We start from the raw sequence: 17602 nt of genomic DNA on the forward strand, positions 1-17602 counted from the left end.
GCATCTGGCAGAACTCATCAGCCAGGAATTCCCATCACAACTGGTGTAAACATAATAGAAACCCCATAAATAGAAATACAAACCCCATAAATATAAACACACTCCGTAAGTACAAATATAAACCCCATAAATACAAACAAAATCATCCCCACCCCGTTTCTGTCCCGTGTTCACACTGCTTTCATCATCTCCAAATTCTGGGAAAAGTGCTACATTTGCTTGTTAAAGACTCTCCAACTGTCTGAGAACCTGCAGGGCTTTTCTGGAAACGAATCCCAGCTGAGCATTCCCAAAAAACAAAGCCACAGATGTAGGGGAATCATGGCTTCTTCCCAAGGCAGCACCACACGGATACCCCGCATCTCACCTGGGATCCAGCAGCAGCTCCAGGCCCTGCCAAACCCTTTCCCAAGGTTTACATAATTCATTTTCCCAGTCTTTCCGTGAGGAGAAGCAGCCTGGCTGCTCCAGTTGTTTCTGTCTGGGAGCCATCAACCCCGGTCCTGTGCCAGGAATGTCGCTGGGTTTGAACTGGAATTTCGCTCCCTGTTTACTGGAATCTGCAAAAACACTTCTCAGCTGAGTAGGGCAGGAAGGAGGAAGGAACATTCAACGTGGACATTCTGGGGATAATTATAAATACAGAATTATGGGAATATCTTCTCACCTAACCCCCTTGTTTTGTCTCTGCTGTGAGTCAGCAAAGTCAAGTGATTCCCAAGCTGAGCATCAGCTGCAACACAGTCTCTGGATTGTGACATTCTGGGAAAAGGGATCTTTGGTTTGGATTTCTAACCAAGAGCTGAAAGCCAAGCCCATACCATGAACCCACACCCCAAGCCCATTAAATCCACATCACCAAGCCCACACAATAATTCCATGCTGTTCCCAGCTTTGGGAAGAGTCAGCTCCTTCCCACATCCTTGGCAATTCTGCTCCATCCCTGTGCCACCAGTGAAAGTGGATTTGGTGACAAGCCAGTTGCTTTTGCCCAGTGGGTTGAGACTTTGGAGGATCCTGTGCCATTTCTGAAGGATTTGGAGGGAAAAATTCCATCTGTTCCCTGGAGGGAAGCTGGAGCACCACGTGCCATACCCCACTCCCCGTGCCTGTCCAGCAGCTCTCACCTGGCTTAACATTCCCAAACCAGGAGCTAACCTAATTACAAAATAATGAGGTATCAAGTAAAAAATAGAATGATTTTAATAGATCTCAATTAAGACAACTCTCAAGCAAATCATCAGCCAAGTTTTAACATCTATTTGTTACAACAGCGTTAACACGTGAGCAATGCCGTGGCGATCCCCTGGTGCTTCTGACAACACCCCACAGGAAAGGCTTTAGGATAAAATTCCAAGTCCAAATCCCACTGGAGCCCACCTTACCCAGCCAGCCTGGGCTGCTTCCATGGCTTGGAAAAGCGAGCTGTTGGAGAAGACTGGGAAAAACTGTTCAGTGGACTCCAGAGGAATATGATCAGCTCTTGGCTTTGCCCTTTTTGGCAGGAAGTCTCCCTGTTGCTTCCAGGTATTTGTTGATTATTTCCTCCTGAGTGCTGGCTGAACACGGGTGGTATTTGGAGTATTCCATGGTATATTCCCCTTTTCCCTGCAGAGTTGGGAAAAGAAAGTGAGGATGGGCCACGTGCAATCCTGCTGAGCACACAGCCCCTGTCTGTGAAGTAACGCCCAGGGATCCTTTACAATCCCACCCAAACAAAACTCCTCAGGTACAGAAGGATTGTTTGGCCAGGAATTGCAGAGCTCTGGTTTGATTTTGATCCCGTGCTGCAGGTGCCATGGATGTGATGCTCCAATTAACCCAAATTTACAGAATTAAACACGTTTTAGCAAAAAGAAGCAGGAGGACTCACCTCTGTGCAAGACCTCAGCTCGGAGGCATATCCAAACATATCGTTCAGAGGCACCTACAATCCAAACATATCTGCTTGTAATGAGGTATTTTTCCATCAGTTTTGGGCTATCAGCTAATTAATCCCAATTATGATATCAAGAGTCAGTGCTATCTATAAATAGTTCTGATTTAATGATCTGCTGTTGCAAAGTACCTGTTATTTTAATTAATTTATATTTGCAATGTGTTTGCAGCAGGAAACTGCAAGAATCTGAGAGTTTGAGTGCACCAGGAACTGGAATATCCCAAACTCAGTGATGAGTCAACCAGCAAGGTTTGAGGTACCTCCAGACATTCCTCCAAGGATAATTTGGGAAGCAGAAAGGCCACAGGGTGTGGTTGTCCTGAGCCCCCCACCCAGCAGGAAAACACAGGTTTGTAGAAGGGACATAAAAGAAGGAACGCTGAAATTGAGTTGACCTACAGCTGTATCCATATAAACTGAGGAAAACAATGGAATCAAACACCTGGAAAGGAGAGAGGTGAGGAGCAGAGCACCACAGACCTCAGCATAGAGAGTGAAGTATCCCTCCGAGCCATCCTGGCCCGTGATCACGCCGTGCCGGCGGTTGATCCCAGCTATCACCGCTCCCTGGAATTCTGAGGGAGCCATCACCTCCACGGCCATGATGGGCTCCAGGATGCGCACGGCGGCGTTTTCCATGGCTGGGGAAAGAATGGAATAAAGAATGCACCACCAAGGGTGAGCCTGGTGTAAGGCAAGCTGCTCCCATGCACAGCAACAAACAGTTCATGGGTAATGCCAGGTGTTCCATCAGTGAGGGAAATCCGTGATCACCTACATGGAATTCCAGCTCCAGGCCTTTCAATCCTGGAACCATAACCACAGAACCACTAAGGCTGGACAAGAACCTCCAAGGTCATCAAACCAACCTTTGGCTGATGGCACCATGCCCACCAAACCACACTGTGAAATGCCACATCCACACGTTGGCTGAGCACCTCCAGGGATTGTGACTCCACCACTTCCCAGGGCAGCCCCTTGCAGTGTTTAACCTCTCCTTCAGTGAAAGACTTTTTCCTAAAAAAAGGCCCAGTTTGACCAAATATTCTCATCCTACCCTGTAAGGATGAAGCTGGTGGTGTTGCTGTACTGAATTCTAGGGAAACAGGATTTCCTTTGTACAACCACAGGAATTATTGTGCCTCCCTCAGAGATTCTGTAAACTCTTGTACATGTTCTGCTCCATGCAACTGGCCAGACTTTGGGTGGAGGGATGGAGGGATGGAGGGATGGATGGAGGGATGAAGGGATGGATGGATGGATGGATGGATGGATGGATGGATGGAAGGATGGATGGATGGATGGATACCCACCCCAGCCAGCAGGACCCATTCCAAGGAGGAGCCTGTACCTTGTTTCAGGGCTCCCTCTCCGGCCCTGATGAAGGAGATCTCGTTGGAGTCCACCATGTGATGGGCACCATCTTCCAGCACGAAACGCACTCCGGAGATCCTGTGTCCCGACACCAGACCCTTCTCACAGGCATCTCGGAATCCCTGGCAATGACAGCTCAAAGTCACCAGCAGGGATCTGGAGACCCTGCACTGTCAGTGTCTGGCACCTCAGTTTGATACTTTTTACAAATAAAAATCTCAGGATAAGGAAAAAATGTCCTCAGCACTTGCCTTTTTAAGGGATTCTATGGCCAAACCCCAAAAGAATGCTCTGTGTGGAAAGAGCTCTTGCCTGGAGAACAACATTTCTTTAAGACCATGGTTTTTTCAGGATTTGGCAAAAAAATCTTTAAGTGTTGCCTCATGGAAAAACGAAGGAATAACAGGAATTCCAAGATGTTGGTAGGTTAATTAAAGTAGTGTGTGATAAATTATACAGTGAGACAGTCACAGAGGGGATAAAGAGAATTTGGGAACTGTGGCAGGAAATGCAGCTTAATTACAGTTTCTCCATAATTGCCCTCAGAGAAGTCACTGAAAAAGTTACATATTTTGGGGTTAGGAGGAGAATTGTGGGGCCAGAAGCAGAAGAGGCCAAGAAAAAGCAGCTTGAGCAGGAGGCTCTGACTGTAAGAAAAGGAGGCACTGCAAGGGAGCCAGAGCCAGCACACACCACCAAAGAAAACACACAGCAGCTCCCAAATTAACTGGAAACCCCAGGAATGCAAGACATGAAGTAAAACCACACAACTGTGACCCTGCTGCCACTGGAGCAACGGGAGAAGCCTCCTTTCCTAGGGAGAGTAGGCACAGTAAATGTGGATGGTATTGCAGGAAAACAATGGGAATCAGGATTTTCTGTATCACAGACAGAGGTCTGTACCTTTTCCACAGCAGGCACGAACTGTTTGGGAATATTTGTGCCAATGGTTCTGTCCTCAAATTCCAGTTTGGTGAAGTCCTGTGGATCCAAGGGCTCCAGCACTCCGATCACTTTGCCGTACTGGCCTGCTCCTCCCGACTGCTTCTTGTGGGTGAACTCAAACCTAAACCCCAACAATCCCCCAAACACCACGTTACCCGTGACACAAACCACAGCTTTCTATGGAAAACATTCCCATTCTGCATTTCAGAGAATCACAGACTGGTCTGAATTGGAAGGGAATTTAAAGGTTCCATGGGCAGGGACACCTTCCACTATCCCAGGTTGCTCCAAGCCCCGTCCGACCTGGACACTTCGAGGGATGGAGCGGCCACAACTTCCCTGAAAACCTGTGCCACGGCCTCCTCACCCTGAGAGGGAAGGATTTACTCCCAGTATCCCACCCAACGCTGTTTAAACGCTATCCCGTGCGGCCCGCAGGGATGCGCTGCCCCCGCAGCACCCGCCCCGTCCCGCGGCTCGGAGCCGCCCCGCCCGCTCCGGCCCCGCCCGGGCGCTTCCTGCGGGAGGAGGAAGCGGCTCCCTGGCCATGGAGCTGCCTCCGAGCCACTTCCCGGCCGGCCGGGCCGCGGCCGTGGCCGTGGGCTACCTGCGGTACCTGCGGGGCGGCCCCGGGCGGGGGCTGGAGCTGCGGGCGCTGCGCCGCGCCCGGCGCCAGGTGAGCGGGGAGGGACCGGGAACGCCACGGGAATCACCCCGGGAACAGCACGGGAATCAGCACGGGAGCCGCCACCCCCGCGCCGGCAAGGGCTGCTTCCCAGGGAGCGGGCAGAGCACCGGGGAGCAGCCCAGGAGCCGTGGAGTGTCCCGCTTTGGGGACATCCCAACCCCCGCCGGACGCGTCCCGGTGCCACCCGCTCCAGGTGACCCTGCCTGGGCGGGGGGGGGTTGGACTGGATCACATCCAAAGGTCCTTTCCAAGCCCAGCCCCTCCGGGAGTGTGTCACCGCGGGGGTGACACCGGCTGTGCCCACCTGGGGGTCCCGGGAGGAGCTCGGTGTCACGGCCACCACGGGCGGGTCAGCAATGCAAACACACCCCGTGTGTCACCCGCGGTGACAGCACCGCCCAGGGAGCCCTGCCCAGGGCACGGCACCGGGCCCGCAGGAACGTCCCAGGGAGGAGGAGGGTGCTGGGTTTGTCGGGGCCAGGACACAGCTCAGCCCTGCCCTGGGTTTGCAGGGACACTGGCACAAGAGGGGCACAGCAAACCCCCCTCCCAAAACAAGGGGTACAGCAAACCCCAGCTGCTCCCTTCTTTATAGCCAAAAAAATACAGGGCATGATTCAATTCATGATAACCTGCAAAATGGACTTAATAGAAGGAAGCACTGAAGGCTTTTAGATGAGTATTTAACCATGCAGCAAATTCTTGGACAGAATCACACAGGAGCCCAAAAAATGGCAACTCAGGGGTGTTCAAGGTTAGAAATGAGGGTGGAGAGGCGCTGGCACAGGTTGCCCATCCCTGGCAGTGTCCAAGGCCAGACTGGATGGGACTTGGAGCAGCCTGGGATAGTGGGAGGTGGGTGGGACTGGATGGGATTTAAGGTCCCTCCCAACCCAAACCATGCTGGGATTCTCTGATTTTGTCCAGGATGCAGCCATTCAACAGCTGCCAAAATAAATTAATGTGTTCCCTGCTTTAGGACATCGATGATGTTGGGCACAAGTACTACCTGGAACTGGAGCTGGAAGATGTCCTGGACAAAGTGAGTCAGGCTGGTTTAATTACACACTCTGTAACACAGCACTTAATAACACTTGCAACTGTGTTCCTGATTTTTCTATACTGCCAATCAGGCCAAAAAAGGCTGAATTTCAACCAAAAAGGAACCCATGTACCTTCCACTGCACCACCACACAGTGCTGCAGGGATGACAAGAACATTTCAGTGTCACTCAGCTCCAACTGAACAGCACAAGGGACATTCTGCACCCCAGCCACTGCCCTTCCATCCCTGCAGAAAGCAAATCCCACCCTTAAACGTTCACAGAAATGCCATGAATTTAACCTTGTCTTAAATAATCACACATCTCCATGGGCCTTACTCAGAGAACAGCACCTACATAAAAATGACGTTTTTAGAAGTGCAAATTACCCTGGTTACACATGTATTTCATCAGATAATAATGCACATAATTAACTCTGCAACAGGACAGGACTGTGAACTGCACTGCTGAGGTTCTGTATCACCTGGGCAGCAAAAGCAGGGCTCCAGATGTGCAGGTCACAGTGCAAGGAGAACTGAGGAGCACAGAGGAAGCAGATAAGGAGTTCTACACTCGAATCAGGAGCCTGGAAAAGGAGCTTGTGGCTGAGAACATCCCAGGTACAACCCAGGCCTTCACCCTGCTCTGAGCACCAGCTGCTGCTTTTCCCTGTCTCTTTTTGGGCTCTGCCAATCACAACCACTGCATTTATTCCTAATTCTGAATGGGACTGTTCTGGAAAAGCACCTGGCACTGTCACCCCCTCCTGCTCACTCTGAGGGCGTCCCTGGCACAGCACATCCAACACCCCAAATGTGCAACGAGGGTCTGCTCTCACCTCAACCCCTACCTTCGAGACCTGCTGGAATTCATGTTAGGAGAAAAAGGTGGAGGAGAACACCCTGGCAGTGTCCAAGGCCAGGCTGGATGGAGCTCTGAACACCCTGGAATAGTGGAAGTGTCCCTGCCCATGGCACGGGTGGCACAGAACTGGATTTAAGGTCCTTTCCCACCCAAACCATTGCAGGATTCTGTGAAGTGGGAGGAGAACTCTGTGGTGATGGAGCAGCTCTTCCAATTGCTGTGGAAGGTTGTGTGACAGGAGGGACTGCAGCAGCGAGCCCTGTGGGAGGTGATAATGTTCTGTTAACAGCTCTCTTTAACATCCAGTGTTTATTTTGGTTCCAGACAGCCACGGGAAGGTTCCCCCAGAGCTGGAGCCCATCCACCTGCTGGCCTGGGCGGCCTCTGGCTACGTGATCTGGCAGAATTCCACTGAAAACACCAAGTTCCACCTTGCCCAAGTCAAACACGTGAAGCAAGTGGTGAGTTACCAGCAGGCACAGAATCCCAGACTGGGCTGGGCTGGAGGGACCTTAAAGCTCATCCCATTCACCCCCTGCATGGGCAGGGACACCTTCCATAGCCCGGGTGGCTCCAAGCCCATCCAGCCTGGCCTTGGCTCTCCATGGGAAATATTTAAGAGCTAAAGACTTGTGGCAAGGACAAAAAATTAACAGAATTCTATAGATTCTCCCAGTTTTCCTGTGTTCTCTTGGAGAAAATAAATTCGGAGTTATTCTTAACTCCTAAAGTGATCACCAGCTTTAAATTCAAGGCAGTTTTCCATGGGAGCCAGGAAAAAGCAGCGGGATTTAGTATTTAGAAAACCCACTCTGAACAGACACTGAACTCCCAGGAAGTTCTGGTTATGAAGGAAAGACAGAATTCCTTGTGGGAGCAGGATTTGTGAATGTTTTGCTCCCTCTGATGGCACCTTAGAGAATTCACAGCTGCTGCAGGGCTGTGCACCAGTGAGATCTCAAGGTTTTCAACTCCTCTTTAACAAATTTAAGGATAAAGGAGACAAATAACTCTTAACACAGCTGCCATCCCTCCTAGGTAATTTTGTCCCTTTTTCCCTGAAAAACATAGGAAAAGACTCTATTCCAAAGGCCAGGGGTTATTTTGTCACTCAGAATCCCTGACTGTCACCCTCTGTAAGGCCTCTGGAGCATCCTTATCCTACTGACAGTTTTATTTGGGATTGTTTGGGCTACACTGGCACCTTGTAGAGTGAGGTGCTCCTATCCCAAAGAATTCCTGGTAGATCTGGTCTCTTTTAGGCAGGAATTAGCAGCTTTAGGCTTTACATTCAGTGTCTCCAATGCAGTTCTGGAGTCCACAGAAATTCAAACCAGGAGCTTTTAGTTTTGTTACAGTGACTGAGCTCCACCTGCTTCATTTGTTAGCAGGAGCTGTCAGCTTTATCTGAAATCCATCAGGGAATTTTTGTGGTAACCACAGAGAACTGAATCACTTTTTCTGAGGTGGGAGAATCCCCAAATTCACCACTTTTCATCCTGTCTTTCCAGAAAAGAAGTGATGAAGATCTTCAGTTTGACTACGTGCTTCTACTCCACGAAATGGTGTCCCAGGTAAATAATTTTATTCCTAAAAAGCCTTTTTTGGGTGTTTTCAGACCCCAGCTGTGTGAGCTCCAGCTGAGACACTGATCTGATCCTGCAGGGTGAGCTCAGAGTCCCCATCCCTGCCTCTCTCAGCATTCCAGGAACAACAGCAGCAATTTCCAGCTCTTTCTGGCCTTTCTTGGGAATGGCTGAGGTTCAAAACTGGCCCCTCACAGCCCTCCCTTGGGAGATCCCAGTGCCACAGGGGGCAGGGATAAAGGGAAGAGGCAGCTGGAGCATCCTGGATGCTGGGCTCAATCCCAGCTGGGCTGTGGATGCCTCCATGCCCCAGGACAGCACTGGTGGCCCAGTACAGAGACACCATCAATCCCAGTAACCCCCAGCAGAAACTGGTTCCCAGAACAGCATTTACATCCTGTGCTACTCTCCATCCAAATTTTGGCACCTGAGCAAGCATTTTCATAGGAAACCCACAGAAAATTGGGAAGAGAAGCTCTTGATTGTAATAATCCAGGGATCTCCCTCCCAGTTCCAGCTCCGCTGCTCCCGGCGCTCCCAGTTCCCTTGGGGCATCCACAGTGGTTTAATCCCTAAGTTTTCCATGGAGAGAATTCCTGACTGGTTGGGGAGGGGAAGCAGGGGTTGTTCACTGTGCTGTGTGCCCCACAGGAGGTGATTCCCTGGGAGCTGACCCTGCTGTGGCACCCCCAGCGCGGGGCCCGAGTGTCCCGGGATCGCCGCCAGCCCGGCCACGCCCCGGGATCAGGGAACACCTGAGCAGCCCTGGAAGCAGCTCCGGAGCTCCCACAGCTGGAAGGAGGCACAGAAGGTGCTGGGAGTGGGAATCAACCACCCTACAAAGACATTAAATTCAACTTTCCTGGATGTTTCTGATCCGAGAACTCCAAAGGGACTTTCTCTACAACAAAGTGCATCAATCCAGTAATTCCCAGCAGGAATACTCACGGCACAGGGGCAGAGATGTTCTCCCTGAAGGCAACTTTGGGCTTCCCCATGGTGCAAGGACAACCATATTCCCTCTCCATTCGCTGCAGGAAAAAACCCACAGTGATTAGGGTTGTTCCACTGGGAATTATTTATTAACTTAATCAGGATCAATCACTTTCTGGGTTGGGGGTTGGATTGATTTTTGGGGCTTTTTGTTGTTTTTTTTTTTAATTAAAAAATTATTTACTGTCAACTTCTTTAAGACTTGCAGCTTCAGAGGCAGGAAAAGGAAACAGCATTAATTATGCTAGTAAAATTCCAGGTTTTCAAGGCAAAAATTGCTTTTCCTTCATTCTGTCAGTACTTAAGATCCATCTTTTGTGTCAGATTAAAATACAGACATCAGCTGGAATGAAACAAATCCCTCTAACTACTCCCTTCTCCCTGCACCAGCTTTTATTAGGGAATGATACATTTAAAACCACAGAAACAGAAGGGTTTTCTGTAGAAACTAATTAAAATTAAGTATTATTACTAATTATAAGCCAAGGCTGCTAGAGCGAAGTGTAGTGTTTAATACATTTTTTTAATGGCTTTGATCCAAAACCTACAAATATTCCAGGCAAAATTTCCTTTTATAAGCCTTCAAAATGGAACCACTGGAGAGAAAGAACCTTCCAAAGTTAACCTTTTCCCTAAGCAGCTGGAAGGAAGAGGGAGGAGGAAGAGGAGAGTGGAAAAGCAAGCAAAAGCAGAGTCCATGGAATCTGCTTTCCAAATTACCTGGGCATAGATTTCCAGGTGCAGCTCCCCCATCCCAGAGACGATGGTCTCCTTGCTCTCCTCATCAAAGTGGATCCTGAAAGTGGGATCTTCCCTGGTGAAGCGGCCCAGGCCTTTGGAAAATTTATCCAGGTCATTCTGAAATGAATTACGAGGCGAGATTTACTCAACATCCACCAGTCATTCCAAGAAAAGAGCCTCAAGTTTTCCTATCCACTGCTGAGCACTTCTGCTCTTCGGGGTTATTTGATGGAAGATTTCTAACTCTTTATTATTCACGTTCATGTTTCTGGCTGAGTGACGCCATCCAACCCAGCCCTGAGTTATCCAAGGGATAACATCTTGGATATTTGGGATGAAACACTTTGAAACAGTGCTTAGGCTGCTCCATAAAACACAAAGCAGCAGAGGGAAGGAACTCAGGGAGAAGAGGTTGATCCAAAGGCTCCTACCTTGTTGGAAGGCTTCATAGCCACAGAAATGACGGGATCAGGGACGTGGATGGATTCCTGCATGGCCAAGGAAGAGGGGATGGTTATGACAGCAAAATCCTGGTGACTCCCAGCGCCCAAGGCAGCCGGGGCAAGGGGGGCTCACCATGGAGATGTCAGTGCTGGTTTTATCCGTGAACGTGTCCCCGCTGGCACAGTCGATCCCAAACAGGGCACAGATGTCCCCGGCATAAACTTCATTTACATCCTGAGGGAAGGAGAATTCCTGTTCAGACAACACTGGGATAAGAGAAGCAGTGGCTGCCCCATCCCTGGAAGTGTCCAAGGCCAGGCTGGATGGAGCTTGGAGCACCCTGGTCTATGGAAGGTGTTCCTGCCCTTGGGGCTGGATGATCCTTAAGGCCCCTTCCATCCCAAACCATTCCAGGATGGATTCTGTCTCTCCCTCGCATCCAAACTACACCTGGATTATTGGATATCCATAAACACTGGGTCTTAAAGCTTGGCACTGAGCTCCTTTAAAAATTCCAGCTTGGATAAAATGCCCTGCAAATCTCCCTCTTTATCCAAAGGACAAAAGGGAGGGCGCAGTTTGGATTTGTTTAGGATCAAACAAGAAGCGAAGTTGTTAAGAAGCAAACACCCTGCTGTGCTTCAGGCAGTGCTGACCCGTCCAGGATTATCCAGTGGCTGGCAGCCAATCCCTGGGGATCCACTCACCTCCATGTTGTCCGAGTGCATCCGGACAAGCCTCTGCACCCGCACCTTCTTCCCCGTGCGGGTGTTGTAGATGTAATCTGACTTCTTCAGCATCCCCTGGTACACCCTCATGTAGGTCAGCTGCCCAAACCTGCCAGCCTGCAAGGAGATTCCACCAAAATCAGCTCTGAGAACGCTGGGAATCAGTCCCAGCTCCAAGCTGCACTGACTGAACGTGCTTTGAGTTCCCGTGCTACACATGGGAACGAAAGATTTTTCACAGCTTTCACCTGGCTCTGCAATAGGATTTGGCGATTTTCTGGACCAATTTTATCCCTCCCAAACCTTCCCAACAGAGACATGCATTACCATGGAATTTGGCCAGCCATTTTCCATATTCCACATGAATCCTGAGGTGCTGCTCTCTAAGTAGCAAACAACTTACTTCCCTAAATCTCTGCACTTTTCCCTCTCTGACTCTCTCATATCCCATTGTTTCCAAACCCAGGATTTTTCCCTGAGAATATTTCAATTAAGCAAACAACCCCCTAAATGTTCAAGTTTTAAATAAGAAAACCAGGAAATATTTGAGGTCCAGAACCCATCCTAAAGTTCCAAATCGGCAGCGTTCGTGGATTTTATGGTTGAAGCCATTTTTTAAAAAAGAAGTTAAATTCCAATTGAAGTTAAATATGAACTGATTTTCAATATGAACTGATTTTCAAGTCTGCTCCAGGTAAGTTTTGGTAGCCCCACCTGGACTCTCTCCATGACTTGTGGGAAGGAGCAGAGTGAGACTCACCTCCAGTTTGAAGGCAAGGCCGATAAAAGGCTGGGAATTGTCACGAGCAGAGTTCAACAGGAACTTGGTTTGGTCCTCAGAATCCCTTAAAAACAGGGATGAGAGGGAGCTGAGGTTAGGAACCAACATGGGAGTCTCCTCTAAACATTTACTGGCTCTGCTTCACACGTCTTGCTGGGCTCTGCTCCCAGGGAACAGGGACAGGAGAGGGAACGGCCTCAGGCTGGGCCAGGGGAGGCTCAGGGTGGACAGCAGCAGGAATTTCCCCATGGAAAGGGAGGTCAGGCCTTGGCAAGGGCTGCCCAGGGAGGTTTGGAGTGCCCATCCCTGGAGGTGCCCAAGGAAGGGCTGGAGGTGGCACTCAGTGCCCTGGGCTGGGGACAAGGCGGGCATCGGGTACAGCTTGGACTCGATCCTGGAGCTCTCTTCCAGCCTCAGGGATTCTGGGATTCACATCCAAAAGAATAAAACACCATTAACACACTTGGGATGTGCTCCCTCCTCCAGGCAGGCCTGGCTCTAAGGGCTGCCATCAATTCTGAAGAATGATCTCCCAGTCATGGCCCAGGTGTAACACTGAGTGTGTTACATCCCCAGTACAGAGAGTAACCCTCAGATGAGAGAGGAGCTCTGGACTTTGTGCCAAATTCTGGTGGCACTGTTTGATACAAATGGTAAACGATTGTGGATCCTGTTGGGAATGTTTCCTGCTTTGAAACTGTTCCATAGAATCCTGGAACGGTTTGGGTGGGAAGGGTCCTTAAAGCCCATCCAGTGCCACGGGCAGGGACACCTTCCACAGCCCAGGCTGCTCCAAAGCCCGCCCCTGGACACTCCTGCTGCTGCTGGATGCACTCACCCCTGGTTGAGCAGAGCGTAGTTCTCCACCTCAGAGGGATTGGGAAGGTATTCCAGGACAGCATCCAGCAGTGGCTGCACCCCTTTGTTCTTCAAAGCACTTCCCACGAGGACGGGGGTGAAGGATTTCTGCAGCGTTGCCCTTCGGATTGCCAGCTGGAAAATGTCCCTGTGAGCTCCTCCTGCAGCACAGCCCAGATTCCCTCCCTTTCCTGGGCTTCTCCCCTCCTGGAGCAAAGAGCTGCTCCCACAGTCCCCTGGACAGCCCCCAACACAGGGGCTTCCCACAAAACCTGCTCTCCAGAATCCTTTCCAACACAAAGCAAAACCAGCCTGGGAATGGGCCCTGCCTGGGGGGAACTGGAGCTCAGCTGAGGTGACACGACTCCAGCGAACAGAACTCCTTCGAGAATTCCTGATGTGTTTATTCAGGAATGAGGGGACAGGGACACAGCCAGCTGAGGGCACAGCCAGCACAGGGCAGGTACCTTCAGCTGGGCAGCCGTGGGGATCTTCTCCTCCAGGAAGAGCTCCCCCAGGAGCTCGTCGGCGTTGGCCACGCACTCGATGAGCTCCCGCCGCCGCTCCGCAGCCTCGGCCCGCAGCTCGGCCGGGATCTCCTCACACCTCAGCGTCTGCCTGCACACACACACACACAGGGACCCCAGGAGTCCCACTGGGATCAGCCTTCCCACCACTGGCGTGGCCACCCTGACTGAGAACAATCCACCCTTCACGTGGATCCTGGGAAAAAATCCCCTGTGAGCATCACCGTGTTATCTCTGACGTGGGAGAGGCCTTCCCACGCCTGGCAGGAGCTTGCAGGGATCAGGACAACTTCCCAACAGCCTCACCCACACCTGATCTTCACGCCAGGGAGCCACACACGCTGCCAGATCCCCCTATGGAGCAGGCTCCTGCTTCTCCAGGTGGGAAGCGTGGCCACCACCCCTTCACAGCAACCAACTCCTGCTGCAGCCACCCCCACCCAGGGCTCCCTGCAGGCCCAGGGCACTGGGGGAGCTGCAGGGGGACCCTCAGCCCCAGCACAAGCCCAGTCCCAAATTTCCAGAGAGCTGGGTTTCCACTCTGAAGAGAAACTGCAGGAATTCCTCCTGCAAAGAGCAGCTCCAGCTAAAACAGAAGCAATTCCCAGGACTTACCCAAGTGCCCCATCAAAGTAGATTGCTTTTTCTTCAATGAGATCTATAATTCCTTTAAAGTTTCCCTCCAGCCCAATTGGAATCTGAACAAAAGCTGCATTGTGTTTCAACTTGGATCTGAAAAAGGGGGAAAACAGGAAATATTGAAGAAAAAAGTAATTTCTATGTGTGTGCTCCAGGCGGTCTTTGAGCATCATCCACCTCCCAAAAAATCCCAGTGTTTTGTCCTTTGGACAGTGCCCAGATGTGCCAATATGGATAAAAATCACCCAGCTGTGGTTTGGGGCTCCAGCCCTTTGTATCCCAACAGGCACAGGGAGCAACTCCCACGGGAAAGGCAGCAGGGGAAACCAGCTGGAGATTGATTACTTGATTAGGGAGTTATTTCTCCCTTAATGAATATTCATGAGTTTATCTCATGGATCAAATTGGGCAGGGAAGAGTAGGGAGCAAGCAGGGCTCAGGAATCCAAATCACCCTGTGTCACCTCCCTGCTGGAATTTCAGCAGCACCAGGACCTAGGGAAAACAGAGAGGCTGCTTTCAAAGTGGGTCCTGATACAGTTCCACCAACAAAACAAACATCAAACCCCAGCTCTTGGTCACTACAAGTCTTGGCTGACACTGATATTTCGGGTATTTTTAGAAAGAGGAGATTGTTCTGGGTCAGATCAGGATTTAACCTCGAGTCAGGAATTCTCCAAACTGCAGCTCCCAAGAGAAGCTTTTCCAGTTTTGTTCCTAATGACCTGCCATGTGAAAGGGATTTCAGGAATCATTGTAAATGCCAAAAACCTGAGCTGCTGCACTGCTCTGGCCGGGTTGGAGCCCATCCTGTCCAGTTTGTTGATGAAGGTGAGGAAGGGGACATTGTAACGCTTCATCTGCCTGTTGACAGTGATGGTCTGGCACTGGACACCTCCCACAGCACAGAGAACCAGGATGGCTCCATCCAGCACCCTCAGAGACCTCTCCACTTCAATGGTGAAGTCCACGTGTCCTGGATAACAAATAGAAATGATAAATGCATTGGAAAGGAGCAACAACCAAGGGGATCACAATGAGTCACATCAGCTCAAGTGACAGAGCACAGGGTCATGGGATGGTTTGGGTGGGAAGAGACCTTAAATCCCATCCAGTGCCACCCCTGCCATGGGCAGGGACACCTCCCACTGTCCCTGGCCTTGGACACTGCCAGGGGCAGCCACAGCTTCCCTGGGCACCCTGTCCCAGGGCCTCCCCACACCTTCCCAATATCCCATCCAACGCTCTGCCAGTTTGAACCCATCACTCCACGTCCTGTTACAAGGGACACAAGGATGCACCGCATCCCCTGTATCCCTGAGGAGCAGCAATCCCCAGGTGCTCCCAGCTGCCCTCACCTGGCGTGTCGATGATGTTGATGTTGGTGTCCTTCCACATGGTGTAAGTGGCTGCAGACTGGATGGTGATGCCCCGCTGTCGCTCCAGCTCCATGGAATCCATGACAGCTCCAACTCCATCCTTACCTTTCACCTTAGGAGAAAAAAAAGGTTAGTTCCAGGAGTTTACTAAGAATTCACACCCCATCCCTGGAAGGGTCCAAGGCCAGGTTGGATGGGCGTGGAGCAGCCTGGGATAGTGGGAGGTGTCCCTGCCCATGGCAGGGGGTGGGATGGGTGAGCTTTAAGCTCTCTTCCCACCCAAACCATTCCATGATTCTGTGATTCTGTGTGCAGGAGGGATGCTTATGGACCAAGCACCATCCCTCACGCAGAGAGGAAAAGCAGCACAACGCGGAGGTGCACAAGTCCTCGATGGGAGCTCAGCCCAACCTCGTGCATCTGCGCGATCCTGCCCGTGTAGAACAGGATCCGCTCCGTCAGCGTCGTCTTCCCAGAGTCGATGTGGGCCGAGATGCCGATGTTGCGGATCCTCTCGTTGGGAAGGACCCCCGAGGAGCAGTGCCTGCAGGAGCTCAGGAGGAGCTGCAAGGCAAGAGAAGGCCGCTGGGTCAGCCAGGAGTGGATCCAACATAGCCCACAGGCAACGAGGAATGGGACAAGGGGAAACAGCCTGAAGCTGGGCCAGGGAAGGCTCAGGTTGGACACCAGGAGGAGCTTCTCCGTGGAAAGGGAGGTCAAGCCTTGGCAGGGGCTGCCCAGGGAGCTTTGGAGTGCCCATCCCTGGAGGTGTCCAAGGAATTCCTGGATGTGGCACTCAGTGCTCTGGTCTGGGGACAAGGTGGGGATCAGGCACCGCTCGGACTCGACGGTCCTGGAGGGCTTTCCCAGCCTCAGTGATCCTGGGATTCACTGTGCCTATGGATAAGCTGCCGAACCGCTTCCCCACGCTTTCCTGTCAGTCTCGGCGAATTGGTCACCTCAAGCGGAGCGGCCTTTCCAGGGTCACCTCGGAGCTCTCACCGCACCCCGCGCGGCCCCTCCACGCCCGTCCCGCACATTCCCGGTTTCCCTGTCCCCATCCATGTGACCGAGGCTGCTCGTTCCCTGCAGCTGCTGCGGCCCGTCCGGGGCTGCTCCTCGCCCTCCATCCCTTCCGCTCCCGGCTCCCTCCCCTCCCTCAGGCACCGTCCTCTGATGCGGGCCCGGCCCGGTCCCGCCGCCGGTACCTGGATGTGCCGCGGGTGGCCCGGGGCCAGCCCGGCCCGCAGCACCTTGAGCATGGCCCCGGCTGCGCTCCGGCCCCGCTCCCGGCTCCAATCCCGGCTCCAATGCCGGCTCCAGCCCCGGGTCGCTCCCGCCTCTTCCGGGGCCCCGCGCAGGCGCCGCTGCCCAGCCCGGCCCCCTCAGGGCAGCGGCGGCTCCGGGCGGGAGCCCCGGGACGGGATGGGAGGGGGAGGCTCCCACCGAGCCCGGCCCGGAGCATCCTCGGGCTGATCCCCTCACGGAGCGATCCTGACCCAGCCCTGGGGATTGCGGAATTCCGCAGCTGCGGCGTGAAAGGGGCGGATTTCACCCAAACCGGCATCGGCGGCGGGGTCACAGCCCCAGGAGTTTGGGAATTATTAGGAATTAGAACAACTGGAGAGCGGAGCTCTCTGGCCCAGGGGGGTAGAAGTGCAGGGAAAGGGGAAGGCAAGGCCAGGACGTGCTGGAGGGTGCTTGGGGCACAGCGACCCGTTTGGAAGACGCTGTTAAATGTTAACATATTCTCTATTCCCCAGGATTAGGATAAACCAGGAACTGCCCTGCAAAGGCTCCAGGAGCAGCTCTGAAACAGAGAAAGAAGGCCCTCTCCATACTCTGTTTCCTTCTGTCAAACTGTATTTTTTGTGGAAAATGCACGTTTCCCTCGGGAAACGGAGGGATTTCCATAGAATCCCAGATTGGTGATGTTCAATCTCATCCCATTCCACCCCTTCATGGGCAGGGACACCTTCCCCAGCCCAGGTTTCCTTCACTGCAGTGGTTCAAAGCAGCCCAAAGTAAATAATGCACAAGTCCCTCTGTAGTGCAGAATGAACCAACAAACGCCA

The 17602-nt window shown here is 52.0% G+C and overlaps 2 protein-coding genes across 3 annotated transcripts; one reads left to right on the top strand and one right to left on the bottom strand.

Annotated features, from left to right (window-relative positions):
- Nucleotides 1–1185: 1185 nt before the first annotated feature.
- GFM1 (G elongation factor mitochondrial 1) lies at nt 1186–16866 on the bottom strand. Its single transcript, XM_048314324.1, has 18 exons — nt 16736–16866; nt 15939–16091; nt 15507–15639; nt 14920–15124; nt 14126–14242; nt 13451–13601; nt 12964–13118; nt 12105–12189; nt 11324–11461; nt 10749–10850; nt 10604–10660; nt 10152–10289; nt 9387–9469; nt 4217–4379; nt 3291–3435; nt 2420–2580; nt 1874–1927; nt 1186–1608 (listed from the first exon to the last, which is right to left on the bottom strand). The coding sequence occupies exons 1-18, from the start codon at nt 16787–16789 to the stop codon at nt 1477–1479; spliced, it is 2226 nt and encodes a 741-aa protein (XP_048170281.1). The 5' UTR covers nt 16790–16866; the 3' UTR covers nt 1186–1476.
- LXN (latexin) lies at nt 4775–9927 on the top strand. 2 transcript variants are annotated; one of them, XM_048314356.1, is made up of 6 exons: nt 4775–4934; nt 5926–5988; nt 6434–6608; nt 7177–7313; nt 8364–8426; nt 9090–9927. In XM_048314356.1, exons 1-6 carry the CDS (start codon nt 4806–4808, stop codon nt 9195–9197), a joined length of 675 nt encoding a protein of 224 aa, XP_048170313.1. In that variant the 5' UTR covers nt 4775–4805; the 3' UTR covers nt 9198–9927. The 2 variants fall into 2 exon arrangements, with proteins under 2 accessions (XP_048170313.1, XP_048170312.1); XM_048314355.1 differs by having other exon boundaries at nt 8518–9176.
- Nucleotides 16867–17602: the final 736 nt, after the last annotated feature.

The sequence above is a fragment of the Corvus hawaiiensis genome, chromosome 10 (genome assembly GCF_020740725.1).
Source record: "Corvus hawaiiensis isolate bCorHaw1 chromosome 10, bCorHaw1.pri.cur, whole genome shotgun sequence".
Taxonomy (NCBI): Eukaryota; Metazoa; Chordata; class Aves; order Passeriformes; family Corvidae; genus Corvus; species Corvus hawaiiensis.

Bases quoted from the DNA above. Each gene is read 5' to 3' on its own strand.
- LXN (XM_048314355.1), top strand. From the start codon at position 4,806: ATGGAGCTGCCTCCGAGCCACTTCCCGGCCGGCCGGGCCGCGGCCGTG. The intron at 4,935-5,925 runs GTGAGCGGGGAG...TCCCTGCTTTAG, and splicing joins TGCGCCGCGCCCGGCGCCAG to GACATCGATGATGTTGGGCA. The intron at 6,609-7,176 runs GTACAACCCAGG...TTTTGGTTCCAG, and splicing joins TGTGGCTGAGAACATCCCAG to ACAGCCACGGGAAGGTTCCC.
- GFM1 (XM_048314324.1), bottom strand. From the start codon at position 16,789: ATGCTCAAGGTGCTGCGGGCCGGGCTGGCCCCGGGCCACCCGCGGCAC. The intron at 10,290-10,603 runs GTAGGAGCCTTT...AATTCATTTCAG, and splicing joins CTATGAAGCCTTCCAACAAG to AATGACCTGGATAAATTTTC. The intron at 1,609-1,873 runs GTGAGTCCTCCT...CCAACTCTGCAG, and splicing joins AGCTGAGGTCTTGCACAGAG to GGAAAAGGGGAATATACCAT.